The sequence below is a fragment of the Panthera onca genome, chromosome A3, assembly GCF_046562875.1.
Source record: "Panthera onca isolate mPanOnc1 chromosome A3, mPanOnc1 haplotype 2, whole genome shotgun sequence".
In the NCBI taxonomy this organism is placed as follows: Eukaryota; Metazoa; Chordata; class Mammalia; order Carnivora; family Felidae; genus Panthera; species Panthera onca.
Genome location: NC_138341.1, coordinates 136,525,802 through 136,541,935, shown reverse-complemented (window position 1 = coordinate 136,541,935; position 16,134 = coordinate 136,525,802). Strand labels below are relative to the sequence as shown.

Below are 16,134 nucleotides of genomic sequence, written 5' to 3'. Positions count from 1 at the left end.
TCACAGTTCACGGGTTCAAGCCCCGTGTCGGGCTCTGTGCCGACAGCTGGGAGCCTGGAGCCTGCTTCAGATTCTGTCTCCCTCTCTCTCTACCCCTCCGCTGCTCATGCTCTGTTTCTCTCTCTCTCTCAAAAACAAATAAACGTTAAAAAAATTTAAAAAACAAAACAGCATCCCGCGTCTTCCCTAAAATTCTGCAGGTTTCGAGGTGACCATGGTGGGTGGGGGCAGCTGTGCACGACTCTTTTTTTCCCGCGAACTTGTTTCCATGGAGGCTGAGTGGCGGCAGCCTGTTCCGGATGCAGAACGAAATGTACAAAGGGACACGACGAGGAGCATTTAACTCCCGTGGTGGCATGCTAAGGACCAAGTCCCGAAGGACATCACTGAGCCTTAATCAGCTGCTCACAACACAGCCCCAGAGCGGAGAACCCCACCCCCACCCCCACGGGACACTTAATAGAAAGTTCGTGCAGCACTCAGGCCCCTGTCTCCAGGCGGGTCACACGACAGTCACAAATGAGAACAAACGAGAACAACGATCGCGTCATCATTAACAAGGATGCGGGGCTGCTCCCCGACCTGTAGAGGCTTCTACGGCCTCCACTCAAGCCTCAGTGCGGCCCGCCGGGTGGCCTCCTCCTCTATGGAGGTGACAGGTGACAAACAACCCAGGTGTGTCCCAGCCAAGCTCCTGCCAGCAGCAGCTCTGTCTCCCTGAGCGCCTCCTGCCAGGGATACACTATTACGTTCTTTCAAGGACTAACCTAGAACCTCCCCAGGAGCCCCAGGGGTGCTGCCGCGGTCTCCATATGCAGGCAGGAGGGGACCCAGAGGCGGCCCTTGCCCGACTCCCACCGCTGTGACAGTGAGGCAGGGATCGAGCCCGCCTGGCCCCGGTTCCCCAAAGCCTATGTGCGGCTAAGGGGCCCTTTCTGGACACCTTCACTCACCCCCACTGCTCCGCACCAGGGGACACTTTGCATCATCTCTGTGCCCCCCCCCCTCCCGGACACAGGCAGGAAGGACTGGGAGCCCAGAGGCCGGACGTGTTGGCCGGAGGCCAGAACGCACGGTGATGGGAGCCAAGCCAACATTAGACCGTGCAAAGCCCGAAGCAGGTGAGGCAGCGCTCCGGCAGAAGGCCTCCCCTGAGCCCGGGTGTGGTTCCAGGGCGCCCACCCTGCCTCCCGGCTGTGCCGTCCTGGGCGAGTCCCCTAACTTCTTGGAAAGGCTTAGTTTTCTCCTCTGTAAAGTGGAAAGAAGACCCATCCTCCCGGGTTCCTGCGAGACTGAATCAAAAGAGGGAAAGTAAGTGACACTTACTGCCCGGGGCCAGCACTTAAAACTGAAAGCGCGCGGGCGTCCTTAACCGTCACTCCCCTTACACCGTGCGCACAACACTCCGCGCCTGTGGGCATCATGTCCAGAACACGCCTACTGTGTGACACGCGAGGGCTGGGGGGTCCTTAAATGTGGCGGAGTCACTGACAGGGTCACTCACAGAGGTGAGCTGGGCTCCCGTCTGGAGAGATGCCCCCCACCTCGCGGAGCCCCCACACCCGGCACCCGGCAGGTGCCTGTGCCAGGGAGCCGGGGACAGCGGCCACTTCACCCGCGACAGCCCTGGGAGCGCCCGGAAGAGAAACCATTAAAGGTCTGGAAATTAAAGAAAATAAAACAAAACAAAAACACCCATCGCGCTTCAGGCTGCTTCGGTGGAGGGCACGTTGCCATGGCAACCAGGGCTGAATTATTCAGCAAGTGATGGCGCAAAGACCCCGCAAGGAGGCAAAACAAAGACAAAGGGATCCAATTAAACCGTGTCTGTGGGGAGACAGCAGCTGACCCTCCTCCCGGATGCGGATGCGACTTCTCAGCTGCCTCCCTCTCTGGGTCCCGGGTTGCTTTTCTGTTTGTAAACCTGGTGACAAAAGTCACAGGTGCTCCTCCGTTCTAGTCCAAGGTTTAAGATGCGTGACAGACTCAGCGAGTAAGGGAGGAAACCCGGTCCAGGACATGTATTTCGGGTTCCTCGAAACTGGGGGCCTTCCAGGCCCTCAGGCTGGTTTCTGGCCCCCGCCTCCTCCCACCTCCCCTCCTGCACCCACAGGCAGGGGTGGGGTGGGGCGGGGGAGGGGGTGGCCTGGACTTCTCTTACACCAAGTGTCCTCATGATGATTTTGTCCTGGTTTTGAACCACGTATATACCACCACTGTTTACTATTTTCCCTTCAGATCAATTCACGTAATACTCTATTTTGAAAGAGAACCTGGTCTGTTTATTACATAGAAAACCATTATCATTTGGCAGAACTAGAAGGCAGGTGCAAAAATAGTACAATAAGTGACTCCATTCTTGAGGCACCTGGGGGGCTGTCGGTCAAGCATTGACTTCGGCTCAGGTCACGATCTCGCGGTGTGTGAGTTTGAGCCCCGCGTCGGGCTGTGCGCTGACAGCTCAGAGCCTGGAGCCCGCTTCGGATTCTGTGTCCCCCTCTCTCTCTGTCTCTCTCTCAAAAAAATAAATAAACATTTAAAAAAAAAAAGTAAGTTTATTCTGTACCTCTGGGTAGGGAGGGATTTTTTAAACATGACACAAACAGCAGAACCATAAAGTGTATCGGAGGTCGGCAAACTCTGTCCCACGGGCCGCTATCTACATTTGTAAATACAGTTTTCTCCTCGGCACAACGCCACACGCACTCATTCCACACGGGCTGAGCCCACGTTAGTGCTACAGTAGCACAGTCGTGTTGTTACAACAGACACTGTAGGGTCCACAAAGCGGGAAGCATTGACTTGCTGGCCCCTGACAGAAAAGCCCGCTGATGCCCAAGGAGTATGACTGGTAATCCAACGACCTTACAATGAAATACTTCTGCACACAGGGAAGTATGACCTAAATGAAAACACGAGCCCCAGAGAACGGCTGTGTAACTCTCCAAACTGAGGAAGGAGTCGAAGCCACAATTTCCAAAGCAAACTCCTAAAATCATTAACACAAAGAAACCTGCAGGTGAAGTTCATGAAAAGAAGAAACAACCAAGGAGCCAACAAACACTGAAAACACGTCCAATCTCACCAGAAATAAGAGAAACAGAAGACCAACCCTCACGCAAGTGCACATCCCATCGAGGAAACCAGCAGCTACGCAAGCCAAGCTTGATTAATGAGCATGTTCCCTCGGCCACGGTGATCGGTTCAGTGATGAGCATGTGATCTAAACGTGTCCAGGGAGCCCCTTCCGTCCCTTTGGTCAAGGTGATCGCTTCAGGGACGGGCTCCCATATAGAGGTAAGCCTGGAGCTTCCTGGACCAGGATGTGGAGCAAAATAGCCAGAGAATGAAGCCACACGGAGCACAGCCAAGCCAAGGATCAGAAGTAGACCAACTCCTGTCAGCGCCGTAGGAGCATCTGGATCCAGCCATGCCTGCAGCAAACTCAGGTACAGTAAGGCCCACAGGGCACAGACTACCTCCGTCTTGGCTGCTGGGACACCTCACGCCCAGCAGCGTGTCGGGCACGTCACAGCTATTCGGCAAATACCTGCTGAGTGTAGGACTGCGTGAACGTGGCCGGCGCACCAACGGAAAGGGGAAGGCCACAAAGACGTGGCGGAGAGAGGGCCAAGACAGCCCATTCCAGGGGCACCTGGGTGGCTCAGCCGGTTAAGCAGCCAACTCTTCATTTCGGCCCAGGTGATGATCTCACGGTCTGTGAGATCGAGTGCTATGTTGGACTCCACGTTGACGGCTTGGAGCCTGCTCGGGATTCTCTCTCTTCCCCTCTCTCTGCCCCTCCTTTGCCCCCACCTTCTCCTCTCAAAATAAATACTGGGGGCGGGGGGGGGGGGGGGGAGATCATTCCAGCACACCTGCAGGAGACTTTATTCAGGACGCACACCCCCCTCCCTGTGGCTTCTCATTTGAGGCTCAGAACCACCCCCACCGCACCCCCTACCCAGGTGAAGAGTTAGGAAATCTCTTCTCCTTTACTTAAAAAAGAAAAAACATGGAACGAGAACATGGGACTCAAGGCTATCACTGATGAGGCTGAGGCCAGGGTGAGTGAAAGGAAACTGAAGGTCGTCAGGCACTCAGGGGGCCGCAGACCGAGAAGCCCCCTCAACGGTGCCTGCCGTTCGGGAAGCACAGACTGTCCCATTCACGTGAAACGCTGGAGCTAGACGTCCACGGCGGCCCGGGGTCAGTCAGTGCTGGGACTATAGCCCCGGCGCCCGGGAGCCGGACCCCAGCGGCCTGCGGCCCCACTGCGGGGCCGGGAGCCCGGCCCACAGGCACAGGCAGTCAGGGCTCCACTGAGGCAACGGCCATCAAAGTCCCCGGGTGGTGGCACCAAGTCCCCAAATCATCCCAGGACGTGGAGACTGTCCCCACTGCCTCCCTGGCCCACGGTCTGACATTTTTTCCACTGTACCAGCAGCTCCCCAGAGGGGTACAAGAACCTCCCTGCCTGCCGTGGGTGAGGTCTGGACACCCCATGGCCCGCCCACGGCGCCTGTAGCACAGCTGAGGCCAGGCATGGCGACACCCCACGTGGCCGTGGACGTGGCTGTGCCCGTGCCCTCAGGTTCCCCTCACTCAAGAGGCCTCCGGCACAGCACGGTGACTACAGCCGCGACCCCAAAAGGGGCCTTGCAACACCCAGGAGGAAAGGCCTCGGGGCCCCACAACCGGGCCCAAGCTGCACCTCGGACAACCGCTCACACCCGACACCTGCCATCTCTCTCGGAAATGCTGGTCCAGACCCCTCTCCTCAGGGGGCCTCTGGGACACCCCCCGGCAGCAGGGGCAGACCTTGGTCTGGGGCCCTGTGTCCACAGGGGTCCCCTCCGCCGGTCCAGGCCTCCTCCCCGTCTGTGATAGCTGGACCCCTCCCGAGGGGTTCATGCATCTGCTTCCTAGGCTTCCCTCCCCGCTCCCTCCCGTGCGTGTTCCTCCGGCATCTGCCCCACACCAAGCAGGGGGACCAAGCACGGGGGCGGGGGGAGGGGGGGCAGTTCAGCCACACAGGAAGAGGTCTGAGGCCGTGGCTCTGCAGGAAGGCGCGAGCTGACAGGAGCGATCTCCGCTGCCCAGGGCCCCTCACACGAGTAAATTAAGTCCTTGACGCGTGACCCAGATGCAACGATAAGGGCTTGAGGGGCATCACAGCCTCATTCGATCCGCTAATACGGGCTCACACTGGTGGCTTGCCTCAGCCCACCCATACCAGGCAACTTGTTAGACTGTTCCGGTCTCGGGTCTGGACGGGGCTCACCAATCTGTATTTTTTTTTTTAATTTTTTTTCACGTTTATTTATTTTTGACGGAGAGAGAGAGACAGCGTGTGAGCAGGGGAGGGGCAGAGAGAGAGGGAGACACAGAATCCGAACAGGCTCCAGGCTCCGAGCCGTCGGCACAGAGCCCGACGTGGGCCTGGAACCCAAAGACTGAGAGATCATGACCTGAGCCGAAGTCGGACGCTCAACCGACTGAGCCCCCCAGGCGCCCCATCAATCTGTATTTTAAGAAGCTTCCCCGTGGGGTTCCTGAGCCCCAAGTAGCCACCAGACACCTTGAGAGCGGTCTGTGTCACAGACACCGTTGGCCACAAGGCTTAGAGATGACGCAGGAAGAGGCCCCAGCTCGCAGAGGTCAGCAGCCCAACCTGCCGAGGGGCAGGTGCTGTGTAACACGCCTTCCTTACGGGATCTCCCAGAAACAGACGATGACCTTGGAAGGTCAGCATCCCACCTTAAAGATGAGAAAATAAGACCCGGACAGGGGTAAGGTCACCCCGGACATCAGCGCAGAGTGGAATTTGAACCCAGGTCTGTGTGTGTGACTCCAAGTGTCTAGGACCCCAGCTTGGGGCCCCTGTGCCCTGCTGAGCCGGTCCCTCCTCTGCCATGGGCCTGGCAGCTGCTATCACCCCATTTTACAGGTGAGAAAACCGAGGCACAGAGAATCCTAGCACCTGGGGTCTGCACATTCCCCGCCCTCCCCCCCGACAACATTCAGTGAGGGATTTCAGCGGAAGATGGGCTCACCGGGGCCCACGCTCCCTGGTGCAGAGCGGAACAAGGGCTGAGCCACCCAAAGAGCCCCGTGCCTCAGGCAGAGGAAAGACCCCCGGGGGGAAGAAGTCCAAGTTGACCTTCAGATCAGTGCTTCTTGACCGGGACGATTCTGTCCCCCAGGGGACACTCGATAATGTCTCGAGGCATTTCTGGCTGTCACAGCTGGGTGGGTGGGAGCAAGATAGGAGTAACCCCTCCCCCCCACCGGGCGGAAGCCAGTGTTGCTGCTAAACGTCCTAGCCTGCCCAGGACACCCCACCACAAACTCACCCGGCCCCAAGTGTCAAGGCTACCGAGGCTGGAAGACGCTGAGGGTGGCCCACAGACCAGCGGCACTGGCGTCCCCTGGCGCTTGTCTAAACACAGACCCCCAGGGCCGCTGCAGACCTGCTTCATCGGAACCTGCATGTTCCCGTGGTCCCCGCAGCTGACCTGGGTGCAGGGGTCAGTGAGAAGCGCCCGTCAAGGGCAAATCGAGGGTGAGGCACGGGGACAGCGGGTCCACCATCGGGATGCCATCCCTTCCTGCTCTGCAGGACCAGTTTCTGAGGGTTAAAGGGGGAACGGGTAGGCTGAGGGAGTCCGGGACCCTGTCCCTCCAAGCCCAGCCCCGCCCAGGCCATACTCCAGAAGGTGCAGCAGGGAGGTCAGGGAGATGGCAACAGGTGTGTGCCCGAGCCCCGTTAATACGTCCTTTCTGACACCCGCACCCCCAATCCTGGGGCTACGATCCAGAAGGCTCGAAGGGCCTGATTCCCACAAAAGCCCTGTGGTTCATGTTCAGCTGCTCTGGGCCAGCTTCGTGGCAGGGGCCGCCGGTGAGAGCGGGACTGCCCCGTGTGCTCTGGCCCCTGGTTTTTGGGGAGCAACCTAGAAAGTCCTCCAATGCTGGGCCCACCACGCGGTCACAGCCTGTCCCCCTACTGGTAACAAAGCATCCTGTCCCAGGGCGCATCCCTGGACCCCGGCAGATCCCAGCCACAAAGACCCACAGCTCCACGCTGTCCGGGCCCATCACACAGCCAACCCTAGTGACCGCCCTAGGGGACGCCTGGGGGCTGTAAAGCAGAGGGCGCTCACTCGTGGCTCTGGGTCACAGCCAGACAGCAGATGGGCTCAACTTGGTGCACGTACTGTCCCCCCAGTAGATTCCAGCTTTCCTTGAAAAACTTAGGCGATCTGGCAATACGGGATGCACATTCCTGCAGGAAGGTGGCCTGGTGGAGGCGAAAACAGAGCCTCTCCCCCAGGTCCGGGACGCCCACAAGGCATGTCCTGCCCACGCTGTCACAGCCCCTCCCAGCCGTGGCCCCTTCACTCCTTCAGGGGGCTCGCTTGCCCTCTACAGACCGGTGCTCTCTGCTGGGGGCGATGTGCCCCCCCCCCCCCCGCCCGCACAGGTAGGTGGAGATGTGCGGGGACAGTTCTGACTGTCACAGGAGGATGTCAGGCGTGAAGACAAGGACGGCCCCCAGGACAAAGGACTGTCCGGTCCCCAGCGTGGACAGTGGCGAGGCGAGAAGTCGCGGTCAGAGCCCCGTCTGGGAGCCCTGAGACGGCGCAGGGCAGGGAAGACAGGGCCTCAGCGGGGTGCGGGCTGCGAGGGGGCCCCCCCCCGCCCCCCGCCCCCCACCTCTGCCTGAGGCGACAAGCCACTACTTACTTGGAGAGTTTCATCTCAATCTGCTGCCGGATTTCCTGTCTCTCTTCGTCAGTCCTCCTGGGGAAAATGTTCCGGTCTTCCAATTCCTGCTTGCTGGGCCGATTCCGTAGCTTCACCGCCAAGAGCTCCTTCTTGCATTTTCTCGGCAGTGTTCCTGGGAGCCGCCGGAGGGACGGGAGGGAAGGGACAAGGACACAGGTATTAGTCGGGTGCTGGCCTGCCGACCTAGCCGCCCCCCTGCTGCTCGAAGGAGTCTGCACCGGGGCAACGGGGATGCGTCTGTCAGCTTGTGGCGCCTTCGGACGGGCACGGGGGCGATACCGGGAGAGAGTGATGTCACCGCCTGTGGGCCATGCGTTCCACGGGTGGGCGATCGATCACAGAGGACCTCCAGGGGCAGACCTGTTCCCCCAGGGTGACTATGAACGGCACTCAGGCTTCCTTCTGAGTCTGGGCCATAACCTACAGTTACTTCCCATGGCGGTCCCCTCCCCTCCCCTTTCCCCTCAGGGTCCACTCTCCCCGCTTCCCCAGTCCCGAGAGCAGCCTACCCCGGGGCCGTCGGAGCAGGTCTGCCCCCCACAGGCCACCCGGCTCTGCTGGACCGTCCACAGCCAGCCCTGTCCCCACAGCCAGCCTCCGTCCTTCTCAAAGGGGCCCGCGGGGACTCCAATCACCACGACACCACACCGTGAACTCCCCCTGGATCTGAGCTCTTCCCCGTCCGTCAATTTATCGTCTCCTTCACCAGACTTTGAGGTCAACAGCAGCGTGCCCTCCGCGGGCCCCGGAACAGCGCTGACACAGCATGTTACCAACGAACACGGAGCGAAGGAAAGGATGGGCTGACTCCGGGTCCCCAGGCTGAGGCTGATCTTTATTTCCACACACGCCCGGGCTCAGCCAACATCCGGGTGCGAGTAAGATCTTAGAGGATGGGATGTCTAAATTAAGAGAAGTGGGCTCGGCGGTGTTCACAGGCAGAGAAGGATGGTATGCTGGGAAACGGTGATGTGCGGAGTCGGTGAGTTTCTGAATGAGACACCCCCCTGCCCCCCGCCCCTGGCAGGTAACTGCAGGTGGCAGTTCTGCAGCTTTACCAGGACATGGATTTCAATCCGGGGGTTCAGACCATCCCCCAACACCCCCTGGGTGGAGGCCAAGAAAAATGGCTCCCCGAGAAAGCCGACGCCTAGCGTCGAAGACGGGGGTACAAAGCCAGAAATGAGTCTCAGAACGTGACAGTTTCACAGAAGTTGGGGACAAAGTAAGACACAAAAATAGGGGGCTCCGCTGAGGTTTGAATTTCTAATATGAGCTTGTTTGCTATGCTTTATAGAGAAAGAGGAACATAATGGCTCCCCAAACCATTCCAGCGAGGGCTCTAGCCTGAATTTGTTTTAATAGCTTTATAAATGGCTAGAGTCCTACATTTATAGGATCACAAAGAGCCTGAAGGAGTCACGTGCATTTTTCGGTTAGTCTTTACTGTGTGTTCCAGGGGAAACTGACAGCTTTGGTGGCATTCACGAATTAAGGGCATCTCAAAGGTCTCGGGACAAATCCTTCATGAATGTCAAGGGTCTAATACGCGGCAAGAAGGGATTGCCATTTTCAGAGACCCAGAGTATGCTCAACTATGAAACCACACTGAGTGTGGTTTAATCTTTTAAGCTTTTGATAACGAAAGTCTTTTTAAGCCCATGGCAAATGTCTTGGGCTTATTACAAACTTTAATCGTATTTGTTCTTAACTGAGAAAAAGAACCTTCATCAGAGATTTCCAGATGGAAATGAGAATTCGCTCCACATAAAGTCCCGGTGCCGGGAACAAGCAAGCCGTTCTCCCAGCCTCTCCGGGCACGGCACGGGCACACAGTAGGGACACAACGAAAACTTAGAGCCTGGTATCAGGTCTTCTCTAGCGTGTCAGGAGGTTACTAGGTTTTGTTACTGAGAAGTCAACAAAGGAAATTTCCAAATAGCTTCCAAATGAGGCTTTCCACGAATCCGGCCAGCACTCCCACCCAACCTTCAATTGGGTCAATTTGGGTTTTTTGTTGTTGTTTTAATGCTCATTTATTTACTTTTAGTATTTTTTTATTATTTATTTTGCGAAAGATACGGAGAGCAAGTGGGAGAAGGGCAAAGAGAGAAGGAGACAGAATCCCAAGCAGGCTCCGAGCTGTCAGCACAGAGCCCGACACGGGGCTTGAACCCACAAACTGTGAGATCATGACCTGAGCCAAAGTCGGACGCTTAACCAACTGGGCCACCCAGGCGCCCCTAATGTTTATTTATTTTGAGAGAGAGACAAAGACACAAAGAACACAAGCAGGGGAGGGGCAAAGAGAGAGGAAGAGAGAGAATCCCAAGCAGGCTCCACCCTGTCAGCGCAGAGCCCCACGTGGGGCTCGATCCCACCAACCGTGAGATCGTGGCCTGAGGTGAAATCAAGAATCAGACACTCAACTGACTGGGCCACCCAGGCGCCCCCAGAATCGCTCTGAACGAGCACACATCCCAGAGCGGTCTGACTCGGAGAAGATGTGAGGCTGAGGACCCGAGGTCAGGAAACCTTTCTGTCCCGACCGTGGGAGGCAAGCAGTCCTCCCTCCCCAGATGCCCCCAGACGCACCGGTTTCCCTGTTTTGACACAGAAAAGTGGGACAAGCACAGAAAACCAGATACAAGGGTGCTCGCCCAGCATCATTTATGAAAGCAAGAAATTAAATAAACCAAGATACCCAGGATGACACCTGTCAGATGATGGCACATCGTATGTACCATGAGCCTCCGCAGACCCATCGACAATGGTGGCATGTAGGTCACTGAGTGCCAGAAAGGCATCCACGGGATGCTGCTGACGACAGCAGGGGTACGGATGTGTGTGTGCCATCCCCAGAAACGTGTCTGTAGATGTGTAGGTGCCGAAATTTTAAGTACATATGACATTATAATTGGCCCAGGGAGGTCAAGAATTCATCATTTTCTGTACTAATTTTGCTTTTTGGTATTGTGTTTTTTTATCATAATTTCCTTAGATGAAAATGAATAATTATTTAAAGAGAAAGAACACTGTTGAGCAACATCAGGAAAGATAGTAGAGAAACTCTCTCCTCCATAAAAGCAACAACTGGAAAAAATGGTCAGGGTCACCTTTTCCAGAACTCTGTACATAACCCACGGCCGCAGCCACACAGGGCAAGTTCATCCAAGAGGAGGAGGCTGAGTCTCTGTGAGAGGGTCTCACTCGGTCTACGGTAACATGCTCCTCCCCTCCAGCCCTGCGGTGGTCTTGAACTCTGAGAGTGTGCAGATCTCGGCGGAGACCGGCCGCCTGGCAGTCAGCGGAGGGAAAACACTCGTTTTCTCGCTCCCAGAGAACTGCCACCATCTGACTTGTCTGCTGGCTCCCCCAAAGTCCCCACGGGCAAGGCTGGCTTCTGGATGTGGTCAGAGCTCACCTGCCTCAAAATGTCTTTTCCCTGGGTTCATCTGTGGGAACCAACACTGTCTTTCCAAGGGCAAGACTCTCATCTACCTTCAGACCGGTCCTGCCTAACACCCTATGGAGTTATTGGCAAAAACTAAAAAAAAAAAAAAAAAAAAAAAAATCAACGTAGAAGCCAAAAACTTAAGTAAATTAGAAGTCTGATGGTACCAGATCTAATTTGACTCTGGTGAATGTTGGGGGTGCCTTTCCAATGTGCAGCAGACAGGCGGGGCAGAGGAGGTAGGGTGGGGTGATGCTGCCTGTCCCCTGGTGCCACAGTGGCCGGGACAGCGCTGGGTGGCACTGCGAGGGCCCTGGCTCAGCAGGCAGGAGGCAGCCTTGCACGCACCTGCTCGTGGGCACACCAGCAGGTATGGAACTGCCAGTGTGCCCCAGGCCCCTGTCTCGTCAGCTCCTATTACCTACCCCAGTGGGGCAGAGGGTGCCTTTGGAGACCCAGAGGTGGTCGGCACTCCCTTCTTTGTGAAAGGCTCCCTTCCCTTTCCCCATAAGCCACCACTCCGGTCGGCTGTCCTCCCACCTTGATGGCCCCGCTTCAGTCTCCTTTGCTGGCTCCTTGACGTCTCCCCACCTCTACATGTCCGTGTGTCCCAGGACCCTCTGTCCACACCTGTTCCCCACATGACCTCCTCTGTCCCATGAGACACTAAGGCCCGACTGCTAACGGCTCGGGATTTCCATACGTGGTCTCACCTCCTCTCCTGTACTCCAGGCTTGCTTTCCAGGCTTCCTTCAGGACGTCCCCCGCCCCCGCCCCCCAGTCCCTATCAGGCACCTCAAACTTCGGCTCAGGTCATGAGCTCACGGTTTGTGAGTTCAAGCCCCATGTCAGGCTCTGCACTGACAGTGAGGAGCCTGCTTGGGATTTTTCTCTCTCTTTCTGCCCCTCCCTCGCTTGCTCTCTCTCTCTCGCTCTCAAAATAAATAAAGTTAAGAAAACAATTTAAACCTAAGAGCTGCATTCAGCACAAATAGTCTGAATACCCTCCTGGAAGGCAAAAACTCTCAGATGGGTAACAAAGCAAGACCCAACTCTATGCTGCCCACAAAACACATACTTTGACTATAAAGACACCAACAGATACGAGGGGAAAGACGCACAGCTCTGAACCCATCGAAGGAAAGCCAAAGGCACTCGTGAACATCACGCAAGGTAGATTTCTGAGCCAAGAACCTTCTCAGGGATCAAGGGCGATCTCAGAGTGCTAAAGGGACGGCTTCATCCGGAGGACGGACCAGTGCTAAAGATTTGTGAACCTGTTGAGAGGTTCAAAACCGAAACGCGACACCTGACAGACTGAGAGAAGAAACAGAGAAACCTCAAGGTGCTGTTGAAGATCTCAAGACCTCTCCTGAGGAAGCGATAGAACAAGGAAGGCGAAGTGCAAGGGAGTGGAAGACATGAGAGCCACTAACCGGCCACGGGACCTGCTTGACATTTAGAAAAACCCTGCCCGGGACACACGCTCTCTTCCCACGTGTGTGCACGGCGGCTGCCAGAAAACCACACACACGCTTAGAGGCAGGTCCCCATACGTGTGAAAGTGCTCCCTCCCGTCGCAGAAAACACACTCTCTGATTAGAGTGAAATAAAACTGGGAATTGGTGACAAAAAGCTCTCTAGAAAAGTACCCCCATCTTTGGAAACTAAATTAAAAAAAAATCTTCTGACTAACCCATAGTCCCAAGAAGAAATCAAAAGGGAAATTAGAAAGTATTGTGAAGCAAATAAAAAATACAATATATCAAAATGGTGTTGGGGGAGATTTTACATCATTGAATACCTATCTCCAAAAAGAAGAAAGCCTTCAAATCGGTGCCCTCATGTTCCATCTTTAGACACTAGAGAGAGACGAGCCAATTAAACCCAAAGAAGCAGAAGGAATAATAAAGATCAGAGCAGAAAGCAGTGAAAACCGGGGGCGCCTGGGTGGCCCAGTCGGTTGAGCGTCCGACCTCGGCTCAGGTCACGATCTCGCAGTCCCTGAGTTCGAGCCCCACGTCGGGCTCTGTGCTGACGGCTCGGAGCCCGGAGCCTGCTTCGGATGCTGTGTCTCCCTGTCTCTCTGCCCCTAACTCACTCACACTCTGTCTCTCTCTCCTTCAAAAATAAACGTTAAAAAAAAAAGAAAGCAGTGAAAACTGAAAATACAAAAACGATGAAGGAAATCCTTGAAACCAAAAGCTGGTTCTTTGAGAGGAGCAACAGAATTGATAGAACTTTAGCCAAACTGATTGGGGGGGGGGGGGGGGGGGCGGAGAGAAAGAGAAAGAGAGGGAGACAGAGAAATTACCAACATCAGGAAGACGAGTGGGCTCTCCATCTGATTCTATACCATCTACCAAGGCTCACTCAAGAAAAAAAAAAAAAATACAAAACCGGAATAGACTTTTATCTATTAAAGAAATAAAATCTGTAGTTAAAACGCTTCCCCCCTCCCGCCAGACAAAAACGCCTGCGGGCCCAGAGGCAAACATTGACAATGAAGCATGTACTAAGTAATCCAATTCTGCATAAGTTATTTCAGCAAGTTGAAAGACCGGGGGGGGGGGGGGGGGGGGACTTTAAAACCCCTGCTACGAAACTAGAATTCACAGTGATGTTAAAACCAGAAAAGATATTTGAATCAAAGAAAAATTAAAGACTGACAACCCCACGAACATGGGTGTAAAATTATAAATAGTTTTTGCGAATCAAATCCGAGGATTTGTAAAAATGACAACGATACCATGACTGACAGGGGTGCAAGGTGGCTTAACATTTGGAAAGCAATCCAGATAATTCACGACATCGACACGCTTAAAGAAAACCCGTCCGATGACCTCAGGGGACCACCCTGCACCTACAGGGAGCTCGCCCCGACTGTCGGAGCCGGAGGGGGCCCACCAGGCCCCAGCCACCCACGAGGGGAGGCACCAGAGGGACCACGAGGCTCACAGACACAGGAGCTGTCCCAGGTCACAGCGGAGAGCAGAGAGCCACCTGGCTGCCTTCCGGCTCCCACAAGTCTGTTCCCTCAGCTCCAAAAAGAACAGGTACCTGCAGACAGCTTAAGCCCAAAGCAGCGGTAGGGAGGGAGGGCGCCCTTTCCGCCCACGTCTCCCCTCCAGAAGAAACCACTGCTATGTTCTAGGAGCCTTACTTCCACGCCTACTTCTCTACAACTAACCACTTACTCTGACTTCGCTCTTCCGTCTTACAGAAGTGGAACCACACCGCACACGCACCTGCCTCGCTCACACGTTGGGCTCCGGTTCCAGATCAGGGTGCTTCAGTCCGGCTCCTGGCCTTTAAGGGCCACCAACTGTCCCAGAGAGTGACGGTCGCATAACCCCCCGGAACGGACACACAGGTGTTCCTTTTGGTCCTCTGGCCACAGCTGCAGGGACTGTCCTCCCTCTGTCCCCCCAGCACAGGGGTCAATGCTCCCATCCCCCCAGTCCCCGGGAGGGGGATTCCTGAGCCAAAGTGGGGCTGATTGTATCTCTGACAGGTTTTCGTCCCCCCACCCGCCCTGCTTGCCTGGCCTGCTGCTGCCACCAGAGCCACCGTCTCCGTGCCTTCCTGGGAAGGAGGACGACACATAAATGGGGCCGTGGATACATACGAACATATGGCTGAGAGGCTCCGCGGCGACAGACAGACAAGCCAGCCATGAGAAAGCTTTTTCTCAATCAGTCCCACGTTGGAACTGATCCTGAGGCTGTAATCACGGGGATGCACAAGTCTGAGCTCCGAGGACGCACCGCCTCCTGCCGCTAATGCAGCCGCTTCCCAGCCGGAACCGGCCATCCTGGGGCCCGCCGGGCTCGGCCCGCAGGAGCTGGCGTGCGGGAAGCGTTGGCATCTGAGTGGCAGGGGGCGGAAAAGGGGGCGCAAGGAGGGCTGGGTGCCAGGAGAGAGACGAGGATGCCAGGGGTCCCCCGCCCGCCCCAGGTCCTGGTTCACGAGCCCCTGCGTGAGAACGGCCCCCCAGCCTGTCTCGCACGAGAAGCTGACACTGTGGGGCCCTTTTCAATTGGCTGTGAAATTTCCATTTCAGCCACTGTATCTTTTCTGTCTACAATTTGCATTCGGCTCCCTTATAGTTTCTGCTTCTCTGCTACGACTCTCCATCTGTTCCTCCATCTTGTCCTTCAAGACCCTGAAAACACTTCTGGCAGCTGCGAATCTATTCTGGTTTTGAACGTGGTCCTTCATGACACGCTCCCTGCTCCTAAGACTCAGTCTCTCTGGACTTTCAAGAGACCATCCGTTGTATTCATCCAGGGCTCTCCGTGGACTGGGCTGGGTCCCCCTGCACCCCCCGACCTCCAGCGTCAACATCCAGGGCTCTCCGTGGACTGGGCTGGGTCCCCCTGCACCCCCCTGACCTCCAGCGCCAACATCCAGGGCTCTCCGTGGACTGGGCTGGGTCCCCCTGCACCCCCCGACCTCCAGCGTCAACATCCAGGGCTCTCCGTGGACTGGGCTGGGTCCCCCTGCACCCCCCTGACCTCCAGCGCCAACATCCAGGGCTCTCTGTGGACTGGGCTGGGTCCCCCTGCACCCCCCGACCTCCAGCGTCAACATCCAGGGCTCTCCGTGGACTGGGCTGGGTCCCCCTGCACCCCCCGACCTGCACCCCCCTGACCTCCAGCGCCAACATCCAGGGCTCTCTGTGGACTGGGCTGGGTCCCCCTGCACCCCCCTGACCTCCAGCGCCAACATCCAGGGCTCTCTGTGGACTGGGCTGGGTCCCCCTGCACCCCCCGACCTCCAGCGTCAACATCCAGGGCTCTCTGTGGACTGGGCTGGGTCCCCCTGCACCCCCCGACCTCCAGCGTCAACATCCAGGGCTCTCCGTGGACTGGGCTGGGTCCCCCTGC

General features: G+C 56.4%; 1 protein-coding gene across 5 annotated transcripts in view; it reads right to left on the bottom strand.

Annotated features, from left to right (window-relative positions):
- PHACTR3 (phosphatase and actin regulator 3) overlaps positions 1-16,134 on the bottom strand; it is a 214,898-nt gene that overhangs the window by 34,351 nt on the left and 164,413 nt on the right. For all 5 annotated transcript variants that reach the window (XM_060621361.3, XM_060621356.3, XM_060621370.3 and 2 more), the window contains one exon: positions 7,750-7,903. In XM_060621361.3, coding sequence (XP_060477344.1) covers positions 7,750-7,903 — 154 coding nt within the window. The remainder of the gene's footprint in view (positions 1-7,749; positions 7,904-16,134) is intronic.